General features: G+C 50.6%; 6 protein-coding genes across 6 annotated transcripts in view, besides 7 other annotated features; 4 read left to right on the forward strand and 2 right to left on the reverse strand.

Annotated features, from left to right (window-relative positions):
* The window catches only part of PODANS_6_4200 (uncharacterized protein), a gene marked incomplete at both ends in the record, with an annotated part of 1,682 nt that extends 1,226 nt beyond the window's left edge, over positions 1-456 (forward strand). Inside the window, one exon of the mRNA XM_001909881.1 lies at positions 43-456. Within this exon, the coding sequence (XP_001909916.1) occupies positions 43-456 (414 nt within the window). The remainder of the gene's footprint in view (positions 1-42) is intronic.
* A 446-nt stretch (positions 457-902) lies between these two features.
* PODANS_6_4210 (uncharacterized protein) lies at positions 903-2,132 on the reverse strand (the record flags this gene model as incomplete). The annotated part of the gene is made up of 3 exons (XM_001909882.1): positions 903-1,226; positions 1,278-1,479; positions 1,540-2,132. 3 exons carry the CDS (start codon positions 2,130-2,132, stop codon positions 903-905), a joined length of 1,119 nt encoding a protein of 372 aa, XP_001909917.1.
* Positions 2,133-3,144: 1,012 nt separating this feature from the next.
* Positions 3,145-5,508, forward strand: PODANS_6_4220 (uncharacterized protein; the record flags this gene model as incomplete). The annotated part of the gene is made up of 5 exons (XM_001909883.1): positions 3,145-4,092; positions 4,164-4,321; positions 4,418-4,773; positions 4,831-5,125; positions 5,241-5,508. The coding sequence occupies 5 exons, from the start codon at positions 3,145-3,147 to the stop codon at positions 5,506-5,508; spliced, it is 2,025 nt and encodes a 674-aa protein (XP_001909918.1).
* Positions 5,509-6,758: 1,250 nt separating this feature from the next.
* Positions 6,759-6,802: a long terminal repeat.
* Positions 6,759-8,720: a repeat region (transposon pelobate copie 16).
* Positions 8,677-8,720: a long terminal repeat.
* Positions 8,721-12,567: 3,847 nt separating this feature from the next.
* On the reverse strand, positions 12,568-13,700 carry PODANS_6_4230 (uncharacterized protein; the record flags this gene model as incomplete). The annotated part of the gene is made up of 4 exons (XM_001909884.1): positions 12,568-12,957; positions 13,024-13,127; positions 13,187-13,294; positions 13,355-13,700. 4 exons carry the CDS (start codon positions 13,698-13,700, stop codon positions 12,568-12,570), a joined length of 948 nt encoding a protein of 315 aa, XP_001909919.1.
* A 3,008-nt stretch (positions 13,701-16,708) lies between these two features.
* On the forward strand, positions 16,709-17,791 carry PODANS_6_4240 (uncharacterized protein; the record flags this gene model as incomplete). Its single annotated transcript, XM_001909885.1, has 1 exon — positions 16,709-17,791. One exon carries the CDS (start codon positions 16,709-16,711, stop codon positions 17,789-17,791), a length of 1,083 nt encoding a protein of 360 aa, XP_001909920.1.
* Positions 17,792-18,766: 975 nt separating this feature from the next.
* PODANS_6_4250 (uncharacterized protein) lies at positions 18,767-21,571 on the forward strand (the record flags this gene model as incomplete). The annotated part of the gene is made up of 3 exons (XM_001909886.1): positions 18,767-18,958; positions 19,014-20,483; positions 20,549-21,571. 3 exons carry the CDS (start codon positions 18,767-18,769, stop codon positions 21,569-21,571), a joined length of 2,685 nt encoding a protein of 894 aa, XP_001909921.1.
* Positions 21,319-21,336: a sequence feature (primer IPH12A).
* Positions 21,435-21,464: an STS (microsatellite IPH12).
* Positions 21,551-21,568: a sequence feature (primer IPH12B).
* A 330-nt stretch (positions 21,572-21,901) lies between the features above and the next one.
* Positions 21,902-21,973, forward strand: a tRNA (tRNA-Thr).
* Positions 21,974-22,378: the final 405 nt, after the last annotated feature.

Consider the following 22,378-nt stretch of genomic DNA (forward strand, 5'->3'; position numbering starts at 1 on the left):
GAACAGGGTATTTCCACACGTAATGAAGAGGTGGAGAGATGATACGTCTTGCACATAATCAAGACTCTTAAGCAATGCCCGGCGTATCAAATCGATAACAACCACAGGCATTGCGATCTGAGGGGTAGGATGGGCAGGATATTGGAGTTTGTCGAGGCCAGGCTGGGAGGTGGCGGGGTGGGTATCAATCGGGTAGAGTGGGCGAAGGATAGAGTGGAAGCTTCCTGGGAAAGGAGGCACGGGGCGGAAGATGGGGAGGAAAGGGTCTTGAAATATACCAGCTCGATGAGCTCTGATCAGAGGCTAAGATACGGGGGTGCATTTGCGGCAGAGAAGTTAGCAAGAGAGGTATTCACAGCCGATGAGTGGGATTGGACAGCCGGAGAAAATGAAGGGGAGACAGAAGGAATCAGCTTCGGAAAATGGAAGCTTGGGGAGAAGTCTTTTCCCAAATGATGTCTTGAGAGCTGCGGGCAAACTCCCTGGTTTACTCACGGTATTACTTTACACTTATTCGCGTTATTTCTGGCTTGTGCACGATACCTCTGGCTTGCTTGTGATATACTTCTGGCTTGCCTGTGATATATTTCTGGCTTGCTTGTGGTATACTTTTGGCTTGCTTGTGATGGTTTTGGCTTGCTCACGATAAATTCCTGGCTTGCTCACGCCTTGTGGCTCGGTTCACACGCGCTGCTGTGGCTTATATGAGAGTCGAAAATGCCATTCATAAACAAAGAACACGCCTTATTGATATCATCCCTTTGAATGTGTTTCAAATTGAGTAAACTACCATACAGCGGCAGTACCTCTGATACAAATGTCGGCCATTACCCTAGCCTCCATCAACTCTCTCAGTGAGGCCCAGACAACCATCAAAGCCTTCAGAAATCTCCAGCGAAGCCTCAAACCATCCTTGAAATATTGTCTTCAATCTTCACATACGGAGCCGCACTTCCCTCAACGCAGAGGATGTCACTGCCAGGCCCAATGGCTATCTTGATGCTCTCCTCCCTGCGTCCAATGTGCTCCTCTGTCGGTGTTGGCTTCTTGGAGAAAGGCCAGTGTCCCTTTACCTCCTTGTACCTCAGGATCATGAAGATGGTAATGACTACAATCCAGTAGACATTGTATGATATGACCGAGCCGTACGTCGCCGAGTTATTCCAGCCTAGAACAGCGTTGAGGAATCCCCAACCTGATCCACCGTTCACAAAGGGGCTGCAACACTGCGATGATTATTAGCGCCTTTCACCTTGAGATCGGAGGAGAGAACCTACATCGACGTGCCAAACGGATTTGTCAATATCATAAGTTCCCGGACCTGAGCCCAGCTCGGCAATATCACCACCGCCCACCATGTCTTGCCAAATTTCCTGTTCAAAGGCCCAGACAGCCCTTGAGAAGAGACCGGCTGCGACCAGGTAGAGAAAACAAGTCGAGATGACGAGGAACAGCTTCATTTTGGTATGTGAACCACCCCTATTGTTCGCCATGTGAGAAACCTGCGCCTTCTTTCATCCGATCCTGTCAAAGACTTACTTGTACATGGCCAAGCCAACTCCTGTACCAACCATCAGTCCAACAATCACAGCAATCGGCACCGACGTAACAGGTGCAGAGAAGCTAACTCCCGCAATGAAAACCACCGCCTCAATCCCCTCCCTGAGCACGGTAACAAAGGGCAGCATGAACATGCTATACTTTTCCAACCACATCATGACAGTGCCTCTCTTGGTTCGTCTTTGCCTTGCCTGCTCGCCTAGCGACTGCTCGATCTTGGCTTTCCACTTGTCTTGCATCTTGCCGATTCTCAATAAGGCGAAACCGACGGCAGTGATGATGAGAGAGGCGATGAGAGAGAAGGCGCCTTCATAAGTAAGCTCACGGGCACCCCATTGGTCGACACCGAGGGAGTAAAACACTCCGATGAGGGCGCCAGAGATGATGAGAGTGATGACCAGGCCGGCCGAGGTGCCAAGCCAGACTTGACGGACGAGCTGCCTGTAGATTGCGCGATGGGATCGGTAGAGGGTTTTCTTGATGAAGGCCAGGAGAATCGAGACGATGATGGCTGTCTCGAGGGCCTCCCGGAAAGTGACGAGGAAGATGGGTATCGAGAAGAGAGAGACCATCTTTGCGACTCTTTGCTTCGAAGCCGAAGTGTCTGAGGTACACTGAGGGCCAACAAGTATGCCAAGATAGTTGGAGAGAAGGTCGGTCTCGGTGGGCTATCAGATCGAGATTGTCTGATAACACAATAATGGAAAGGAATGGGGGGAACAGACAAAGACGAGAAAGTGGGTGTGGTGAGTTGGGCCATAATATCAGACCATCTGGACAACAAGGCAGTCACGCTATCGAAGGCGGTGGCACAAACGCGGGGTATGAAGACGCGTTGATAAGTCGTTCTTTCCTGTGTTTGATCTCAGGGGACTCGGTGTACTCGGGGAAAACTGCCACGTGAGACTCCTCCGAGGCCATCAAGGTTCTCAAGTCGACTTTTGAGCACATCAACACACGGCTGCCTGACCTGGGGTACTCGTGTGAAAAAGTACAGACATGATATATCATGAGCCAGTTGATCACGGTCCAACCACCGGTGTACATAGACACGAGACAAAAAGGGGGATTTTGCCAAGGGGCCAAGGAAGCCAAGCACAGTTAAGCTTTGTGGACTGTCGATCTCGAAGGGGTGATTGACAAGGGGCTACTTATGTAGCCTCATTCTGAAGGGTCAATATACAAAGACACTTATGCAGACAGCTAAAGCATTGGAAATCTTCCTGATGGTGATTTAAATCCCTCGCCTTCTGAGACACCGATTATGATGCTTGTCCCACCCTACCCATGTGGTGACTTGGACAGCAGTCGCAGGTTGCGAACCGACCACTCGTTCCTGCCTCAACACCGTCATAAACATGGGTGCCCGACTCTCTGATGGCGGGGTCGGGTATCAAGTGCTTTACTCCGACCGTCCAGCTTCTATCGGATAGCTATCGGGTATCGGATACTGGGCTACGTCTTTTCTGATCCATCAACAACCTCCCGCGCGTTCCCGGCTTCCATGTGTGGCCTTCTTCGATATCTCCCTAATCCTTTCTCTGACCTCAAAGAACTCTCCACTGTTGAAAACAAGAACCCAATATGAATCGCGGCATCTCTGGATCTCCAAACTCTTTGCTTTGGATATTCCTGCTTTTGTTTGGTTTTTGTCTTTCTGGCCATGCGCAGCAACCTGATGCCGCTCACGATATCGACAGCGGTGTCGACGACTCTGCTCTTTGGCACACGTACAGCGACAAGACCCACGTCTACAAGTTCAATGTCTCTTGGGTGGTGGCCAGCCCTGACGACCCTGATGCCGATGAGAATTCGACCAAGCCAGTCATTGGCATCAATGGTAAATGGCCTTTGCCTCTGATGGAAGCCACAGTTGGGGACCGCGTCATTGTCCATCTTCTCAACCTGCTGGAGACTGAGCCTACGTCTCTTCACTTTCACGGTCTATATCTACGGAATGAGACACACATGGACGGTCCGGTTCATGTGTCTCAGTGCACGATCCCACCTGGCTCAAGCTTCACATACAACTTCACTGTTAACGAGCCCGGTATCTACTGGTATCACTCACATGTTCATGGGCAGTATCCAGATGGCTTGCGAGGGCCCCTTATCATTCACGACCCGGATGACCCTTTTGCGGACAAGTACAGCGAGACTCGGCTTCTTACCGTCTCAGACTGGTACCTAGACAAGATGCCAGACCTTATCGCCCGGTTCATGAGCAAGGCCAACCCAACAGGAGCAGAGCCCGTACCGGATTTGGGTTTATTCAACGACGAGATCGATGCAAGCATCATGGTCAGTCCTAAGACGACATACCGTTTTGATGTGATCAACATGGGCGCTTTTGCCAGTGTCTACCTCTGGTTCGAGGGGCACAACATGACTATCATCATGATTGATGGTATTTATACCCACCCGGTGGAAGCAAACATGATATACGTAACTCCTGGTCAACGTTACAGCTTCCTCATCACCACCAAGGCAGACGGCTCGGCAAACTTTCCATTCGTTGGCAGCATGGATCTGGTAAGTTTCCCGTTTCTATTCATGTCCTTTCTTAGCTGACCAGTCAGAATCTATTTGACAGTCCACCAAAGTCTTTCAACCCCAATATAACCGGGTGGCTGATCTACGACGAAGACAGCAACTGGCCAGATGCGGCCAAGCTGGACGGTTCTTTCAATCCTGTTGATGACTTTGATTTGACACCGTTAGATGATCAGCCTCTCTTTGGTGAACCAAATCAAGTTGTGCAGTTGGATGTGATGATGGACAATCTTGGTGACGGAGCCAACTAGTAGGTGCTATGCGTTTCTAACACTTCCAGTTTCATATTCTGACCATTGTCCAGTGCATTCTTCAATAACATAACATATGTTCCTCCCAAGGTTCCCACCCTTTACACCGTCATGAGTTCTCAAGATCTAGCAACCAACCCGGTGGTTTACGGCACCTACACTCATAGCACTGTTCTCCAAAAGGATGACATTGTGGAGATCGTGCTGAACAACCTCGATCCGGGAATCCACCCATTCCACCTCCACGGCCACGATTTTCAGGTCGTCTGGCGCTCTGAAGACGATGCAGGAACATTTCAAGATTCAGGCATCACATTATCGGACTTCGCGCGTGTGCCCATGAGAAGGGATACTGTTTTCGTACACCCTAATGGGAACTTGGTTCTACGCTTCAAAGCCGACAACCCAGGTTTTTTTTTCTCTCTTTGCCCTCGTTCATTGTATGGTTTCTAACAATCGAGAATAGGTGTATGGCTTTTCCATTGCCACATAGAGTGGCATGTGCAATCTGGACTCATGGCAACCTTTGTTGAAGCGCCTCTCGAAATTCAACAGTCCCTCACCATTCCTCCCGATCATCTTGACGTCTGCAAGAAGATGGGAGTGCCCACAGGAGGAAATGCCGCCGGAAATTCTGAGGATTTTTTGAACCTAGATGGGGAGAATGCACCGCCCAATCGGTTGCCTGACGGGTACGTTACTTCAGCAGAGTGGCCTTCATCTGATACAGAGTCTGAGGATGAGTCGAATGGCTATTTCATGTTGGAATAGTAAGAGACAGACACCGATGATGATGGTGATGATCTGATGTGGGAGGGAGGATAACTGCGCTTTCTGGGATGACCATGATGATAACATTTCTTGGCTACAAAATAGGTTTACCGGTCCAGGCATCGCTGCCCTGGTCTTTAGCTGCCTGACAGGTATACTGGGCGTGATGACGATCGCGTGGTATGGCTTTGCCGAGGAGGTTAATGACGGAGAGGACAAGAAGGTCCGCATTGAGGGTCAACAAGACGGAGCTGGGGATGTCAAGCTGAGGGACATGCCGTCCGGTTCGACATTGGTGAATGATCGGCGTGTGCATAAGCTGCGTAGAAACGAGACTCGTGCCAAGCTCAGGGGAGACGGATTACGAGTTTGATGGGGCCATCCATATGATATTTGATGGCACACGAGTGAATTCGGGACTTGAATTGTATCATAAGGGCTGTTTTTTATGCCATGTTGCCTCATAGTCCGATAGCTTGCTTCCATTTGGTTTGGGGATGCCAGAAGATTGGACTTTTCCAGAGGTTATTCGGCAGTTCTGAGTAGCTATCAATCGGAGGGATTATACCAAGAAGGCATGTTCGCCGAATCTTTTTTGTGAAACGTTAGTGGTTCATGAATAGGCTGAGAGTTGACTATGATTGTACTTGCTTTCACAAGATACTCAATCACCCTCTTTTCTAGGCCAGCTATATTTTAACGAGACTCAGCTGCTTCCACTCCCACACCAGTACTGTTATTGCCCCTCATCAACCCACGTTTTACATCTTCACATGAACATAATAGTCAGTTTAGAAAGCCTCTGGTGGCAGGGCTTGTCACGATAAGCTTGAAGACAAGGGAGTCGTCGGTTGAAAGACGGCAGAAATGGCAACACTGGTGACAACTCTGGACGCAGTACCAGTAGCTAATGATAACAGCAATAACTACATTGAAAATTACGTCTCGAATTTACTGAATATCCTGTTCAAACCCATCTTTACCTATATCTACCGGACAAGAAGCTTTTGGTACAAATCTCGGCGCAAGAATCACACAGGCCTGTTTGTGGATATCTTGGAAGCTTGCCGATCACTATTGTCAAGGTTGATAGTATAAGCAAGCAGGAAGAAAACTTGATCATAAATCATCATCATCCCGTAAACAAGAGAGCCTTCGTGTATGCCGCCAATTCCATCCAACGGTCTGTTGCTTCAGGTAATTGCATATTTCTCCCGCCCAATCTCATGCCAACTTGAACAACCTACCGCACCAGGCAAGTCCCCGTCAACGTGAACACCATCAGGTAAACCAACCTGGAAGTGTTCGCTTCTCGATTATGTTGACAAGCTCCTGCAGATCTTTCGTCACGATTTTTTCATTCCCTAGAATCTGCCCAAGGTAGTCTGGATTGTCTGCATCCTCCAAAGGGTTTTCAATGTTGAAGACGTTTTTCATCCGTTCACGGAACTGAGTCCGTTTTTTCCGGTCTTCCCCCGTGAGTGCTGCCTCGCCCCCGTTGTTCTTGATCTGCTGTTCATACATGGCGAGGTGGAGCCAGAGGCTGGTCTGATGGAGGATCTTCTTGATCTTTGCAAGTTGCTGTTGGGCTGTAGACAGTGGGAAGAAATTAAAGTTAGTACGTAGGTTGGATGACCAGGAAATGGACCACATGTGGATCTGGTCCACCACCACCACACCAGCCACACAACCTTGTTGAGATTACCCCTGAATGATCACACTGGCCACAACAAGACTAATATTGGGTCAATTTCTATGGGAGTTATACCAAAATGTCGTTCAATCACTGTCAGAGTCAGACATTGCATCTGCTTCTTGCTTGCGCCTGGTTTAAACCCGATGACCGTGCGCTGCGCCGCACAGGCTGGGCTGGCTCTAGCTGCTCCACATCCTCCTTGGCTACCACTTCTTCCTCCACCACCCTCCCTTCAATGCGGGCCTCTTCCAGTTCACAGAGCCTCATAAACTTGGAATTCGAGTCTTTTCTATTCAACTTACCCGCCTTTTTCTTACCTCCTGGGCCTTCTGGGCGTTCTATTAATACCTTGCCGCATCAGCTTTGTGGATGGATGCCTCAGATCTTAGTGTGAGTATAGTACTGGTGAGAGTCCTTGCCGCAAGCCGTTTTCCGGCCGGCGTATGGTTCTTGAGTAGGTCCCTGACCTTCTTGGCCACCTGGGAATCCCCCACGGTATGGAAAGTAGGTGTTTTTAAAAAGAGATCCAACGGCACCACAGGGACTATCACTTAGCTTAAAAAGAGCGGTTTACGCCTACGCATGGGCCATAATCCTATCCTACGCTAGCCGCCGGTAATATTTTCTTTCCTAAAGCCCTACTTACGGGTAAAATTATATAGCCGGACTAAATCGACTTTACTATTAAGCGTATAATTAATAAGGGCGTCGTTTATAATTATAAACCTCTTATATACCTTCTTTATATTAAAAAAGTAATTAATATTAAAGGGTTAAAGGACGTAAGAGTAATAGGGGGGTAGAAAAAGAAAATAAATATTATTTCTATAGTACCGAATTATAAAGTCGTTAATAATATATAAATTAGAATTATTATAAATAAGAAAACAGGATTTTAATAAATCTTTAAGTTTAATTTTTAATATAAAAACCTTTTTAAGCTAATTAATAGTAAAATTATTACTAATCTAACTATTCTTTAATATAATTATATACTAGTCCTTATTTAATTAATCCTTAAACTATTATTTTTAAAGGTCTTTACTTTTAAAATTAATTTCGGGGAAAAAAACTCTCCCGTCTTATAAAATATACTTAAGTATAGTAATCCAGATCCTTCTTCCATTCTATTTAATATATATAAATTTCTTATCTTACTTCGAAAATTTAATAATTAAACCGTTTTTTCCCTAACTTTCCATTATACCTACTTTATCGTAGTTATACCTATATCTAAATTTAATCTAATTAACGGTAAAATATAAATTAAAAAACTTATTAATATTTTCCGGGGTAATTTCGTTAACTCTAACGTAATTAATTTTCTTTCTAACCTTTATTTTAATATCGGAATAACGGCTAATAAAATATAATACCTAGTACTTACTAAGGGGGTTAAAATTACTTTATTTAATTAGTAAATTAACTACTAAAGCTTTTATATTAATATAAGTAAGAGCGTAATTAAGGCTTTCCTAATAAAGGATCTATTAAATAATAAAGTCTTTTTAGCCGTAAGAAAGTCGCTATTGGTTTTCATAGGTAAGGTTCCTTAGTAGGGTACTATTAATATAGTGCTTTAGGGTGGAACGTGGAATCCCGTACTTATTAGACGCTTTTCGCTAGCTTATACCAGCGGCAATGTCTTTCTGGGCATTTTTAATATCCTCCTCGGTATATTTGGCCATTGTTGGGTATCTGGAGCAAAAAAAAGTAAAAGAAAAGCTTCATTTTTGGTCTCTGTGGGTGGAATATAAAGTGTGTGTTGATATCGGGGGGCTTTCGGAGGTCCAGGGTTATGGAGGGTTTAATGTGGGTAGATGGCTTGGGTAGTTCAAACTTACCTGGGCCACATCCATATGTGGTCCACTTCCTTGTCATCCAACCTATCGCACACGAAGTACGAGGCAATATGAGTGGTAGCAGACAGGAATGGGAAGCTCAGGGCATTTCTGACTTGCCTTGTTTTGCCTTGTTTCCGTCGTCATTTCGATGCCACGCCTTACACGAAGAGACTTCCACACCTGCACTACCTACTACCACCCTAGCAACACTCGTAGTCACTTTGACTGTGGTTGTTGCGGTTGCCCACCACACAGTGTGACCAACAAGGTACCAGCCACCAGCCCCTGTGACGGTTCCCACAACCACAGCTGTGGCAATCCACGACCACTTGGACCATCGCTTCGAATTTCTCTCCACTGTTGCAAGTGTGTACAAGTTTTCCACCTCTTTCAGTGAGTTTCCGAGGGTATCGATTGCGGTTTGAAGTTTTACTATCCGGCTCGCTGCCTCTTTCTTTGTTCTTACTAGACAGTCAGGTCCGTTCCTGCAAAGATTCTGGCAAAAAAGAAAAAAAAAAAAAAAAAAAACCGACGGCCATATCAGGTAGGTAGGTAATTACCTTCGTCTTCCCTGCATCGCACTTGTCGAAAGGCTTGATTCACCTCATATTGCATTTTCTCCAGCTTCTGGGCTGATTCGTTGATCCTTTTATGCAGTTCGGTGCAACTGAGCTGTTTAGGCTCGATCTATTTAAAACTTTCAGTATAAAAGCACCAGAAAGAAACTATTCACGGGAAAACCAGAAAGTCCATTGGAACTTAGGGGATTACATACACATTGCTGTAGCACCCAGACCACCGAGAGGGCTGTAAATGCAGCTGCTTGAAGATAGTTGCTGGCCGTTCCTATCGACGCTATTATGCTCTGAACATTTTGCATTCCACTGGCCCATTTCAATACGATGCTAGGGCCTAAAGACGAAACATCTATGCTCATGATGACCTTTTTGCTAATACGCGAATACACGTGGTAAGTTTGTCTTGATTCCAAAAAGAAAAAGTGGGATACAAAGGGTGAATCTTACAATCCATAAGCTCACTCATCGCGATTCTCTGTCTGCAGGTTCTGGCATTGAAGGTCTGTCGGCAACACCTTTGCCGAGTTCTCTGCCTTGTGAGTTAAGAACTGACGGAGAAAGATCTGAAAGTTGTTTCCCTCAATGCCCTCTATTGATTTTCCCGGAGGAAGGTCATGTATGAACTGGACATTGTGCTTCTCCCGCAGTCTTAGTAAGACAAAGCATCGCCTGAGCTGAAGAGACTGTCGCATAGTCGTTGGATATCATCTTCGACACTTTGGTCGGGGCCGCGGGGGCTCTTGCGTTCCAAGACAATCTAGGAGCATGTCAGTCCTCAAACGTGAAGTCTCATGCTGTGGCGGAATACGAATGGCCACTCACTTGTGTAGAGCAGTGACTATTATTGGATTGCGGATAGTTCAGATCTGCTTTCCACAAATCATGGTCAGCTACTGAGGCTGCGCGGAATACAGATGCTAATCCTCGGTTGACTGTATCCTCGGTGGCATCGACATTCGAATGCAGAACCAGAAGGTACAGTTTTGTCGTCTCTGACATCTTGGGGATCGGAGTCCTGCTGCCCCCGAGAACCAAGTGTGATGGAAAGTGCCGTCAATAACAACCACTGATGATACGTTGGCATTATTTGTATCGAGGAAAAGCAAGAATGGAAAAGGCCGGAGGACACTGGAGTTTGAGTCGTAGTAGCCTGAAGAAGGTTTGCAAACGAACTTGGAGGGCATTGTGCAGAAGGGGGCGGGCCACCGCTGCTGCAACCCGTTCATGACCAATTCTATTCATTGGGATATGCCTGTATGTCTGATAAGGATCAATATTTATGCATTCAACAAGTCTCATGCCATGTCTTTTGATGAAGATTGGACGTCACCCCTGTCAAGAATGCTTCTTTTCTCGTGTGACGTGCGGGATATGACTGCCCAGTCGTTGAACAAGCTGGTTGAGCCCAACAAGCTGAAACAACCAGCTTTCTAAGGTTCCCCTCGTTTGCTGCTCAGTTACCAACCACATTTCGAACTTAAATGACCTTCACATACCCAACATGTTCACCGATCGCTTTCTGGCATAGGCGGACTGCACCCAGCGATCAAATGGCAAACAATTCACTCATTCAAAGTGCGAATCCCGCACACAGCCATGACCATGAATACCTCTCAGGACGGCCGAGCGATGAGGATCTTGAGATTGAGATCAATGCCTTCCGTCGCAACACCATCGACTTCCTCGCCAGTTATCTTGCCACAAGAGAGGCAATTGCTCACAATCATGCGCCAGGAGGTCATATGAACGGCAGCAACGGCAGTACAGACATAAGTACACGACACCGAGTTCCCTCTCCCATCCAACGGGCCAAACTAACTGACCCTTCCAACTCCCACAGCCAAAGCACTACCCACCCCAAACAAGTTCATCACCCTCATCGCCACCCACGACCAACTCCAAATGCAGCTCGTCCCCCTGCGCAACATCCTCCACCAAACCCTCCACAAAGCCTGGATCCGACTCCTACGATCAAACTTCTACTTAGTTTCCAGGTATTCACCCCATCCTTTCTCCTCTCCCCACCAGCATCTCTCCTAATCCCCAATCCTACAACATCAAAAACAGCTAACCCTCTCACCCAGCCTCCTCCTCAAACTCACCACCCCCCTCCTCACAACTAACACACCTCTCTCCATCCTCCTCTCCATCCTCCTCGCTGCATCATCAGCCGACACACTAGCCTACCGAACACTCCTCTACCTCCTCCTCTCATCCAAAACAAATGACACATCCCAGATCAAAGCCCGCCTAGACGAAGAAAGCTCCTTCTTCAAACAACCCGACACCAACAACCCTGACTTCTCAGCCTTTACCCAAACCTGGCTCCCCACGGCGGACGACCTCGTCAAACTAGGCGCCAAATGCCACTCCTGGATCCCACAAGATGACGATGAGAGGCAGCAACTCATGACCGGTTCCCACGGACACAACCCAACCACTACTTCCGAGAGTGACCGGGGCTGAGCAAGGGCAGAATGGTACGCCGGGCGCCTGGGCGGAAGCAGCGAAGGGTGGTTCTGGGAGAACAAGGTCGACGAACTAACCGGCAGAGTGTACACATTTTTCACTGTTAGGGACTGATTAATACAGTAATATTCCGTAACACATGTGGTGGTGTTGACTTAGTCTCCCCCAAAGACCCCTGAACCCCTGAGCATAAGCACCGCATAAACCATCCCCACACCAACTCAGCATCCCGATTTCACAACCAAATCCAAACAAAATAATGTCAAAAGAAGAAATATTAACCTTATGTAAATAAAATAAAAAGTTATGTACAACCCAAACAAAAAAGAAACTGTGTCAAGAACTTTCGGCAAAAAGAAAAAAAACCAAGAAAAGGAAGAAAAAAACCGAAAGCTCCCCCCTACCCCCCCCCCCCCAACAAAGTGAGATACAACGTGCACGTATACCGTATTTAACGGGATACCAAGAGAACATGCTGACAGCCCTCCCTTCTAGTGATGGTCCCTTTTGCACACACTCCCTGTTGTACCATGACCACATATCACCCCCAACCAACCAACCCACCAACCAACCAACCCACCAACCAACCACACCAGCCCAAACGCCGCCCTGAAGGGAAAACTTCCAATCCCAATATGCAAACAATGCAAACCGACAACTAAACTGATCCGAACAGTCCGCTCTCACACCAACCATGCCATGCTCCCCTCCGGCCATGTTCCAACCAACCATTAACGTACAACAGCATCTTTCTGGCTTGTGGTGGGCAGACGGTTCCTCCAACCCCAACAGCCATATCTTACAGCACCACTCCCACAGATTCTCGTAGAAGCCGGGAATATGCCTTACTCCTGCCTCCTCTTGGCAATCCTTCTAGCCTCCCTCCTGGCCTCAATGTCGCCCTCAGCGAGCCACCTGCTCGCCTTGACCAGCTGGATCACGTTCACGACCTGCTTGAAGGCCATGACGGGGAAGCTCACACCAGTGATAACCCAGGGCCAGAAGCTGTCCATCTTGTTCGCCCTCGCCATCTCGAGCGCACCGGCGCTGTAAGGGTTGGCGAAGATCATGCTGAGAATGCTGGAGTTGACCTGGGCGCCCTGGTGAATGGCGGCGGCGGTCGAGGGAGGAACGGTGTCAAGAAGAGAGGGCGAGAGGAGCGGGGAGCTGAAGGAGAGGAGGTACAAGCCGACGAAGAAAGCCTCGTTCAGGAAGCAGGCGATGAAGAGCACGTTCTGGTTAAGGAGGATAAAATGTTAGTGACGCAGTTCGTCGTAAAAGTAAGCTGGAAAGGCAAGTACCTTGTTGGTGTAGTAGAGGTTCAGGAGGAAGGAACGGGACTTGTCGACGTTCTTGTGGGAGGTGTTGCTGCCGCCAAGGGCAAGGGTGGCGTACATGTGCATGTCTGAAGTCGAAAGTTAGCATTGCGCTCCTAATCTAGCACCGGGGAGAAGCATAGCTCACAGTGGCTGGCAAGATCAAGAGAGATCAGGAGCTGGAAGAGGATGGCCCACCGGGGAAAGGCAGAAGCGAGGAAAGTCAGAAGGCAGGAAGTGGTGCACCGATCCGTAACTGCATGAGCATGTTAGCATCTTGTCGCACGTTTTGTAACTATAGAGAGTAAGTGCTTACCCATATCAAGCACGGCGCCGAAGCGCGTACTTTGATTGTACGCTCTGGCGGCAATTCCATCTAATGCGTCGAGCAGACAACTGATGGAGTATAGCAGTGTGCAGGTTCTAGGATGAATGGGCATGTAGTAGAGCGACGCAACAGCGAGGATGATTCTGGCGTATCCGATCAGGTTGGGATAGAAAAGGAAAATGTTCTCGGCGGGCTCGTCATCGTCGAGGTCATCGAGGATATCTCGTGGAGCGTTCTTCTGTTCCATGACAGGGGCAGCATTGCCGTTGACGGTGGTGGCATTCTTTTCTTGTTGCGCGGCCGCGGCCTGTCTCCTCGTTGTAACACCTGCCATCTTTCTTGTCTGATAGTCTATCGTCGATGAGAGAAGAGTCGTGCGAATATCATGCGGCGAGTTGAGGGCGATGCCGGCTCTTCCGAATTGCGCGAAAAGGGGTAATCGTGGGGCTCTCGATATGAGGGTTCCAGTTGGGTCTGAAGCAAGGCGCGGTCGATTTGTTATCGCGGGTTGCCAATGCGGCTCTGGGGGGATTGGCTTCTCCAGAGGGTTGATTACAAAAATATAGGGTATGAATGAGCGTAAGAAAAACCTGTGGTGTTTTCTTTTGGAAAGGAGACCAGCTTCGAGCAAAGACCGAGATTGAGGTCGCCGGGGTTTCGGGCAGTTGATGACGGAGTTTTGGCAGATAACACCAGATGCAGCCAGGGAGTGGATTCATTCGATTGCTTCTGCCATGAAATCGCTTGGCCCAAATTTTGGGACCCAGAATGCCAAGATGCGATAAGAGGGTCGATAAGAGCTTCCATCTGCCCCACATGTCCAACGCCAAGCCGGCTGTCGTAATTGTTAAGCCATCCTGACCATCAAAGTCATGACAATTCAAAGACACACCGGTCCCCAGGGTTCGGGTCTGAGCTGACTGAATCTGAGACCGACACCTCTTAGCATCCGCCAGCCCGGTCACTTGTCCCTCGCAGCCGTTCGCCAACGTCAAAGGTAGATCTGCCGCTTCTAAACGACCGGATTGCCCGGCACCGTTCTTATGTACAACCCGTCATCCTCCGAGTCCGAGATGGGGACGGTGGAAAGCATGGAACTAGCAACGTCCGCGTGGAGAGACTACTCCGCGTAGAAGTGATTATATCCGTAAGAAGTCATGAACTTTACTGAGGCTTTTTCAAAATCCTCTCGAAGCGAATTTATCAGGCGGCGATCAAGCTGATGGGAGTGTGGGCTGTGGACGTCTCATTCGGCTGATAGGGTCTGTGCTTGCATTGTCGAATACCCTTGTCGGGCGCCGCATCTAGGCTGAATAGGGATGGATGGTCGACAAGGTTGCAGAAGTGGGAAGCGGTGGAAGGGGAAAGGCGAAGAAGGATAGCGCCGTCGACGAGGGGCAGCCGGATGTTACTCCGGGCACTTCCAGACAAATCAGAGCTGCGGCCGGACACGCAGTCCGGAGAGGGTTGACGGGAGTTTCCAGCTTCCTGTCTATCTATCTTGCGTTCTGCAGCGAGACGGGAAGCAATCCCAGCTAGGTAGGTCGACAGCTAGGCTGGCGAGTTGAAACTGTTGCGGATCTTCCTCTGTGCTTCCGCCCCCATCACATTGCAGCTTCATTGCGACTTTCCAGGTTGCTACGAGCTGACTTGGCTGTCCGGGCTCCTGTTGGAACTGCCAACACAGCAACCAAGTACCAACCTACATACAGGACACAGCTACACACCGACGTCGGCAGCATAACCGCCGGTCAAGGCCAGCTGTGGCTTATGGCTTCCTGGTTCCCGTGCTGCGATCTGCTGCCCGTCAGCGATGTCCTCCTCTCGTTCAGAGCTGGGGCGAACTGATATACCAAAGCTCACTACGAATAGGCACGGCCCGACGGCGGACGGACGAGGGGTCCGGACAGTCGGGAATCTCGCCAATCAGTCGTCGCACAATGTCTCAATACGGTGCCAAAAAAGAAAGCTTCGAACGCGTGTGTGACCTGTCGTTGGTCGTGAGACACGGTGAAAAGAGACAGGATAGACATTCAGGTGCAGCAAAACATCCCGACCGACATATATCTACATGCCTATCTGATTCCCCCATATCATGTCTCAATGGTGATCAGCAGGGCTGACAGCGCTGGAGGGAGGGAGGGAGCTGAACATTCATACCTCGTAGCTAATACGAGGTATCAAGACAGCCTACGAGTTGTCTGGTCTGGCGTGGAGACGCACTTGCGGGAGTTGAATTCTTTGACGGCGGCTTTCGAGGCTTGATTGGGAGAAAGTCTGTGCGTTCCTGACCCACGGCACATCGAGACGAGAGTTGAGCCAACAAGGGCCAGCAAGGGGTCCTTGCGCCGGGCCAGGGTCTTCCCAGCCCCAAAATGGACGGTTGACCTTTTGCGGAGGCACTGGGGGGAGGGGGCACAATTTCACACCACATGCATCACCAGATTCATCACATTACCGTAGGCAAATGGTACTCTCAGGAGGACAGGACGTCTTTTACATTGCATCCGCCGGGTGCCGGATACCCCCCCAACCTATTCGCTTCCGCCTTAGTGCCAAGCGGCAAGCAGTGCACCCAGACCTGAGATGACAGTCAGCAGCTGTGTAGGTACTGTTGTATGTACCACCTATTATAAGAAGCACCCACCACACCTTGTTTTTTCCCACTCCTCGAAAATCTCGAATCTGGACCCCAAAGAGCCGATCCCCTATTCCATCTCAGCTCAGCTGGCCGGGACTCATCCAACACTTCCCCGCCTCCCGTACTTCCTGGTTTCTCCGGCCACTTGAGAGTGCTACCTCACCTTGCCGACCTTGACCTTGCCCCTGCGGGGTTGTCAAACTTCGCATCCACCGTCCTGGGCCCGCAAACCGCTAGTCTCTAGGGGACTTGCCAGTCTCGAAGCCCCCTCCTCGCCTGACGAGCTCGTGCCTGTCCTCTGCATCGTTCGATAAAACCCAACGCCCCCCAGCTTCGTGTTGACTGTACCTGGTCATCCTTGACATATCCCCTTCTCGACCCCCGAGAGACTGGTCTTATAGACACGCAGCTCCCCCCTCTGCCAGTCGCCACGAACCGACCAACGGCTTTTCTTCACCAGCTGAACTATCAACGCCACAATACCCAACAACACACGACCGCTTCTTCTTGTCGTGGCGCCGTCCCTTAGTCGCCGATAGCACCACTACCGCAGTACCGCCTAAAACCGCACGCCGCCTAGATCTTCGTGTGGGGTAGGACAGGTTTTTATTCTATCAATCCCGCCTGCCGAAATACCACTTTCCCTAGACACGCCCACAACACAAACTCACCCCCAAAGACGACCATCGCACATCGCAACCATGTCAGACCGTCATCCCACTCTGCTCCAGCCCTACTCTGAGCGGGCCAAGACGGCCACTCACCCACTCTCCCGGTACCTCTTTCGGTTGATGGACCTCAAGGCCTCCAACCTCTGTCTCAGCGCCGATGTCACAACGGCTCGGGAACTCCTCGCGCTTGCCGATAGGGTCGGCCCGTCCATCGTCGTTCTCAAGACTCACTACGATTTGATCTCGGGATGGGACTACAACCCGCAGACCGGCACTGGCGTCAAGCTCGCCGCCCTCGCCAGAAAACACGGCTTCCTCATCTTTGAGGACAGAAAATTCGTCGACATTGGAAAGACAGTCCAGATGCAGTACACAGCCGGCACTGCCCGCATAATAGAATGGGCACACATTACCAACGCCAACATCGACGCTGGCAAGGACATGGTCCGCGCCATGGCGGAAGCGGCGGCCAACTGGAAGGCACGCATTCACTACGAGGTCAAGACGTCCGTCTCTGTTGGCACACCAGTTGCTGGCCAGTTTGATGATGGGGAAGAGCAAAACAATGGCGGGAGCGACAGGGACTCTGACGGGCGAAAAGGAAGTATCGTCTCCATCACCACCGTCACTCAGTCCTTTGAGCCTGCTGACTCACCGAGATTGGCCAAGACCAACGAGCATGGCGATGAGCTCGTCTTCCCCGGCATCGAAGAACCGCCAATGGACCGCGGACTGCTCTTGTTGGCGCAAATGTCGTCCAAGGGCTGCCTGATGACCAAGGACTACACCCAGGCCTGTGTCGAGGCCGCTCGCGAGCACAAGGACTTCGTCATGGGTTATGTAGCGCAAGAAGCCCTCAACTCTGCTCCAGATGACAACTTTATTCACATGACTCCTGGCTGCAAGCTACCACCACCGGGCGAGGAGGAGAACGGACATGTCGAGGGCGACGGCTTGGGCCAGCAGTACAACACCCCGGCCAAGCTCATCACCCTCCTCGGCACTGACATCGTCATTGTGGGACGTGGCATCATCCAGGCCGCGGACCCCCCGACAGAGGCTGAGCGCTACAGGAGGAAAGCGTGGAAGGCGTACCTGGCTCGTCTGAGTTAAATGAGCTGAACATGAACTTTGCGCTGGGGAAATGGATGGGAAAGGCTATACATGGCTTGAAAAGTGGCATATATGTGGTGATGGGAACATCCGGATTTTGATTTGCTGCCTGGGACAGGGCACAGCAGGTTTCTGCGAGTAAGAGAGAGGGCGGGTTAGGGTCGGGATGGAATGGATGGATACATAGGAAGGCGATTGATGGAGGGGCGTTTGGCGACATTTAGATTTGGCATGAGTGAGCGTGTTAAAGCATGATCTATGAAGTGTGCGCAAACTACAACGACGGTCTGGATTCATGTATGTATTAGTCGGGTCCCCGGAACAATACATACCGGATGACTTGCATGCGGATTCGTCCGCCAGTCGCCTGCTGATTCACACAGCATACTTTTGTCCATCAACGCGCCAATCGGAGGGATTCGTGTATCTGGTTTGTCTGACAGGCCACCGACGGCCCTTGCCTGAAGACAGACGCTGAACCAGGGCCCGGAGTTAGCGGTCCTACCGGCAAGGCGGGCGAGCAGTCTTAGGTGAGCCTTGGCGAATGACATCGGACGGATCTGATTGTCCCCCCCACTTTTGGGACCTTCTTGTTCATTGATTGATGGAGGGGGACCGGCGTCATGTCATTCCTTTGACGGTTACCTACCTGCATCGCAATCCAATCCAACCGCCAACAACCATAGCGATCGACGGTCATCGAGTTCTCGACCACGTTATGCGCCTAGCCCGTGTGCTGAACCCCTGGAATTTTAATTGACGTTTTACCACAATCTGAGCTCATCTCTCTTTGCGTTGCGACGAGCGAGTCCGTCTTGGGGCCCGGCGAACTAGTCCGAGTCAATACTCCACTTCCCCGGACCTGAGTCCGCGCGCTCCAGTGCTTGGGACCTCGTTGCGCACCGCTACCGTTCCCCGTTTCCCGCCCCGTTTCCGGTGGATCCCATTCGGCAGCGCACTCTCCGAGTCGATCTGATGTCCACTTTGAGTCCCGGCGATGCGGGAGCATGGCCTGCTGCCGCCAACGGTGCCTCGTCCGAGTACCCTGATGCCGGACTGAACAATGACACCGCCGCCGCCGAAGACAATGCGCCGGCCCGGCCACCGCCGAGGAAACGGAGGAGGATCGTGATCTCTTGTACCGAATGTCATAGGCGCAAGCAAAAGGTTTGTCTCAGTTCTGATGTCGCTGTTGGACAAAGGCTAATGAGTGAATGGACAGTGTGACCGACAGCTCCCTTGCACGAACTGCATCTCACGAAACAAACATAGCGCATGCCACTACGAAACCGGTGCGCCGACAGCAAGACAACAGCAGAGACGCCAACAGCTAATTGTCCCTACGAGTGGCACCGCCGATGGCGCAGACGGTGGTGGAGGGGCCTCCAACTCGGGTTCAGGCTCCGGCTCAACAACCACAGCCACCTCCCCTGACATGGGCAAATCCCCCATCACGTCCTCTTCATCAACGACAACCCACCACACCGGCAGCGATCTCTCCGAGCACATCGCCACCAACGGAGGTAAACCCGTCACCAAAGTCGCGTCCGAAACCTTTGGCTACTCCGGCGCCGGCACGCTCGGTTTCCTCCGTAAAATCGAAGAGTCCACCACTGGCGACGAAAACCTGCCTCCCCCCCCCGGGCAACATACCTCGATTGACCAAACTACACCCTCCATCTCAGACGGGTTGACAAGAGAGAAGTACAAATCCTTGATCCGGCAACTCCCTGCGAGGGTCCACATCGAGAAGCTAGTCGACATTTACTTTCGGGAGTTCAACTGGCAGTATTACGCCCTCGACAGGACTTTGTTCGACAGCTTGCTCGCGCAATGGTACACCCTCCCCTTTTCCATCCTCAGTCAAGGCGGGCCGTCCCAAATCCCGCTATCACTGAGGCCGTTTCCGGGGTTGCTGTTCAATATTATTGCTATTGCTCTCTTGACCCTTTCGTCAGATGACAGGGAGTTCGAGGGGCTGTTGTATGCAGGGTTGAATATGACTTTTGAGGATTTGGCGAATGATTACTCTGACTCTGGGCTGCAAGTTTTGCAAGTGCTGGGCAAGAGATCAATGACGCTCACGACAGTCTTGGCTGGGTTTGCCAGGGCGAGTTTCCTCAAATATGTCGGCTTGGTGACGGAAAGCTGGCATGCGATTGGGAGTGCGATTAGAGATGCGCAGGAGATTGGGCTGCACAGGGATAGTTTGGATCCGAGGCCTCCTTCTGGGGCGACGTTGCAGGAGGTGTTGGAGGTGCAGTGGGAGGTGCAGAGACGGAGAAAGATATGGATGACGCTTGTGGTTTGGGATGTGCACATGGCTGGCGTGCTGGGTCGGCCGACGACGATCAACCTGACGGCCGTGCCGCCGAGCTTGCCGGTTGATGTGAAGGGGGACTCGCCGGTTGCCAGCCCTTCGGGGGAGTTGATGCCGATTGTGGAGCGGGGGGAGAATGAGCCGCCTACGCCGTTGACGAGGGCGGTGTGGGCGTATCATCTTATGGCGCCGATGAGGGAGATTCTGGAGCTGGAGAAGGAAGGGCCGTGCCCGAGGGATTTTGCGAGGGTGGATAAGCTTCATGAGGAAGTTGTTTCGATTGAGAAGAAGACGCCGCCTTTTTTCAGGTTGGAGAATCCGGACACGAGGTTTGATGATAGGGAGGATTGTTACTGGTTGCCGTTGGCGAGGGTTATTTTGCCGCAGCTGTCGTCTTTTGAGCTAATGGCGTTGCACAGGCCGTATATTTTTACCAGGCCAAAGAGTCGGACGGAGGCGCTCAAGGCGAGTTTGGGGATGTTGAATGCGCAGAGGTTGCACTTCATGGCGCTGAGGCCGGCTTTGTACAAGACGTAGGTCACCCCTTATTACCCCGACTCCTGTTGCCATTTCTAACCCAACCCAGATTCGCCCTCTTCTTTGGCACCTTTGACGCCATCGTCCTCATGGCAGCAATTTACATTCTCTTCCCCCGTGAACACCCAGAGCTCGTCCAGTCCGCCCTTCAACACTTCCAGTGGGCAGTCGAGCGCTTCGAGGCAATGTCTGAGCGCAACGCTCTCGCCAAAGCAGCCCTGGGTGTCCTCCACGCTGTCCGTCTTCGCCTCCGACGCTCTCTCGATTCCGTCGCCAACAAGTCACAATCGGCCTCATCCGGCACCAGCCCTTCAACCACCACAACAGTCACCTCCAAAGCCAACCCTTTGTCCCAGTCCTCTTCCTCCACCGGCACCAACGCCGCTGCTTCCAGTGGCGGCGGCCACCACTGGGAAACCCACACCCCGCGCCGCGCCTCCCGTTCCTCATCTTCCACTGGCGCCGGTAGCGCCATCTCCCCCAACCCTCTTCAGGTCCCCCTCGGGCCCTTGGATTTCTCCCAACCGGGAAGCAGCACCTCTGTCACACCAACAACAGACCGCAACTTTTACTCTGGTGGGCAAGTAGACTGGACGCTGCCAAGTGACTTTAACTGGGCTTCCCTTCAACCTATATACCCCACACATGATTTGATCTTTAATGATTTAGTCGGCGTAGGGGATACAAATGGGAACGGCCTGAGTTGGGACACGAGAACTACTGTCCCTGGGCTGGGGGGGCTGACTACTGTTGTTGGGGGGAGGGAGCAAGTCCAGCAGCCACCGCAGCAGCAGCAGCAGCAGCAGCAGCAGCAGGGGGTTCAAGGTCAGGGACAGCAAGCGGGGGTGAACTGGCAGCAGTTTGAGGGTGATTTTGGGAATGATAGCGTTTGGAGTTTGCTGAATCAGTTTGGCCCGATGTAGGTTGCGTGTATCGGGTGTTGACTGGTGTGTAAGATGAGGGTTCTATGGGTTGATCTATGAACATCGTCAACTGTTAGGTGTGGCGTATGGATGGCTAGGTGTGGGTCAAAAAGTGATTATGGTATCGCCGGAGATTTTGGTTCAACTTTTTGTAGTTTCCAAAGACATAGTTCACATATTTATCTTCATGTCTCACAACAGCCCGTACAATACTCTCGATTCAAACCCTGTCTCGACACCCTCACCACCCCTATCTCCTACCAAGAGTCCCTCGCTATCTACCGTGATGTTCCCACACTCCGCCTAGTTGGCCGTCTAGCAATTACATAAGCCCGCATGGCTCAGTGGTAGAGCGCATCACTAGTAATGATGAGGTCGTCAGTTCGATTCTGGCTGTGGGCAGTTCAAACATCTTAACTATCAACGAAGTTGACTTTACTTTTGTATTTTTGCCCCTATCCTTTCCTCATCCTCTACGTGACACCGTTAGGTCAAACAAACCCCTTTTGCCCCTTGTTTTTCCCCATCGCCTCCGTCGAGTAAGAAACCAAGTAGTTTACCGCAAACATATACAGACAGACAAACATATATGTTGTTGACCTTAGGCATCATGAACACAGAGGGAAAGAAAAAAGTGCGCAAAAGGTGATTGATTATATTGGATCTTGTTCATTCTGCAAAGGATAAGATCACGATATTGAACGATAAATCAATATGTGCCATGCCCGAAGGGGGCCTACTATCGCATCGCACATACAGTCTTCACCCTTATTCGTATACTGATTCAATTTCCCCTTCTCAAGATTT

This window comes from Podospora anserina, chromosome 6, assembly GCF_000226545.1.
Source record: "Podospora anserina S mat+ genomic DNA chromosome 6, supercontig 2".
NCBI classification, from domain to species: Eukaryota; Fungi; Ascomycota; class Sordariomycetes; order Sordariales; family Podosporaceae; genus Podospora; species Podospora anserina.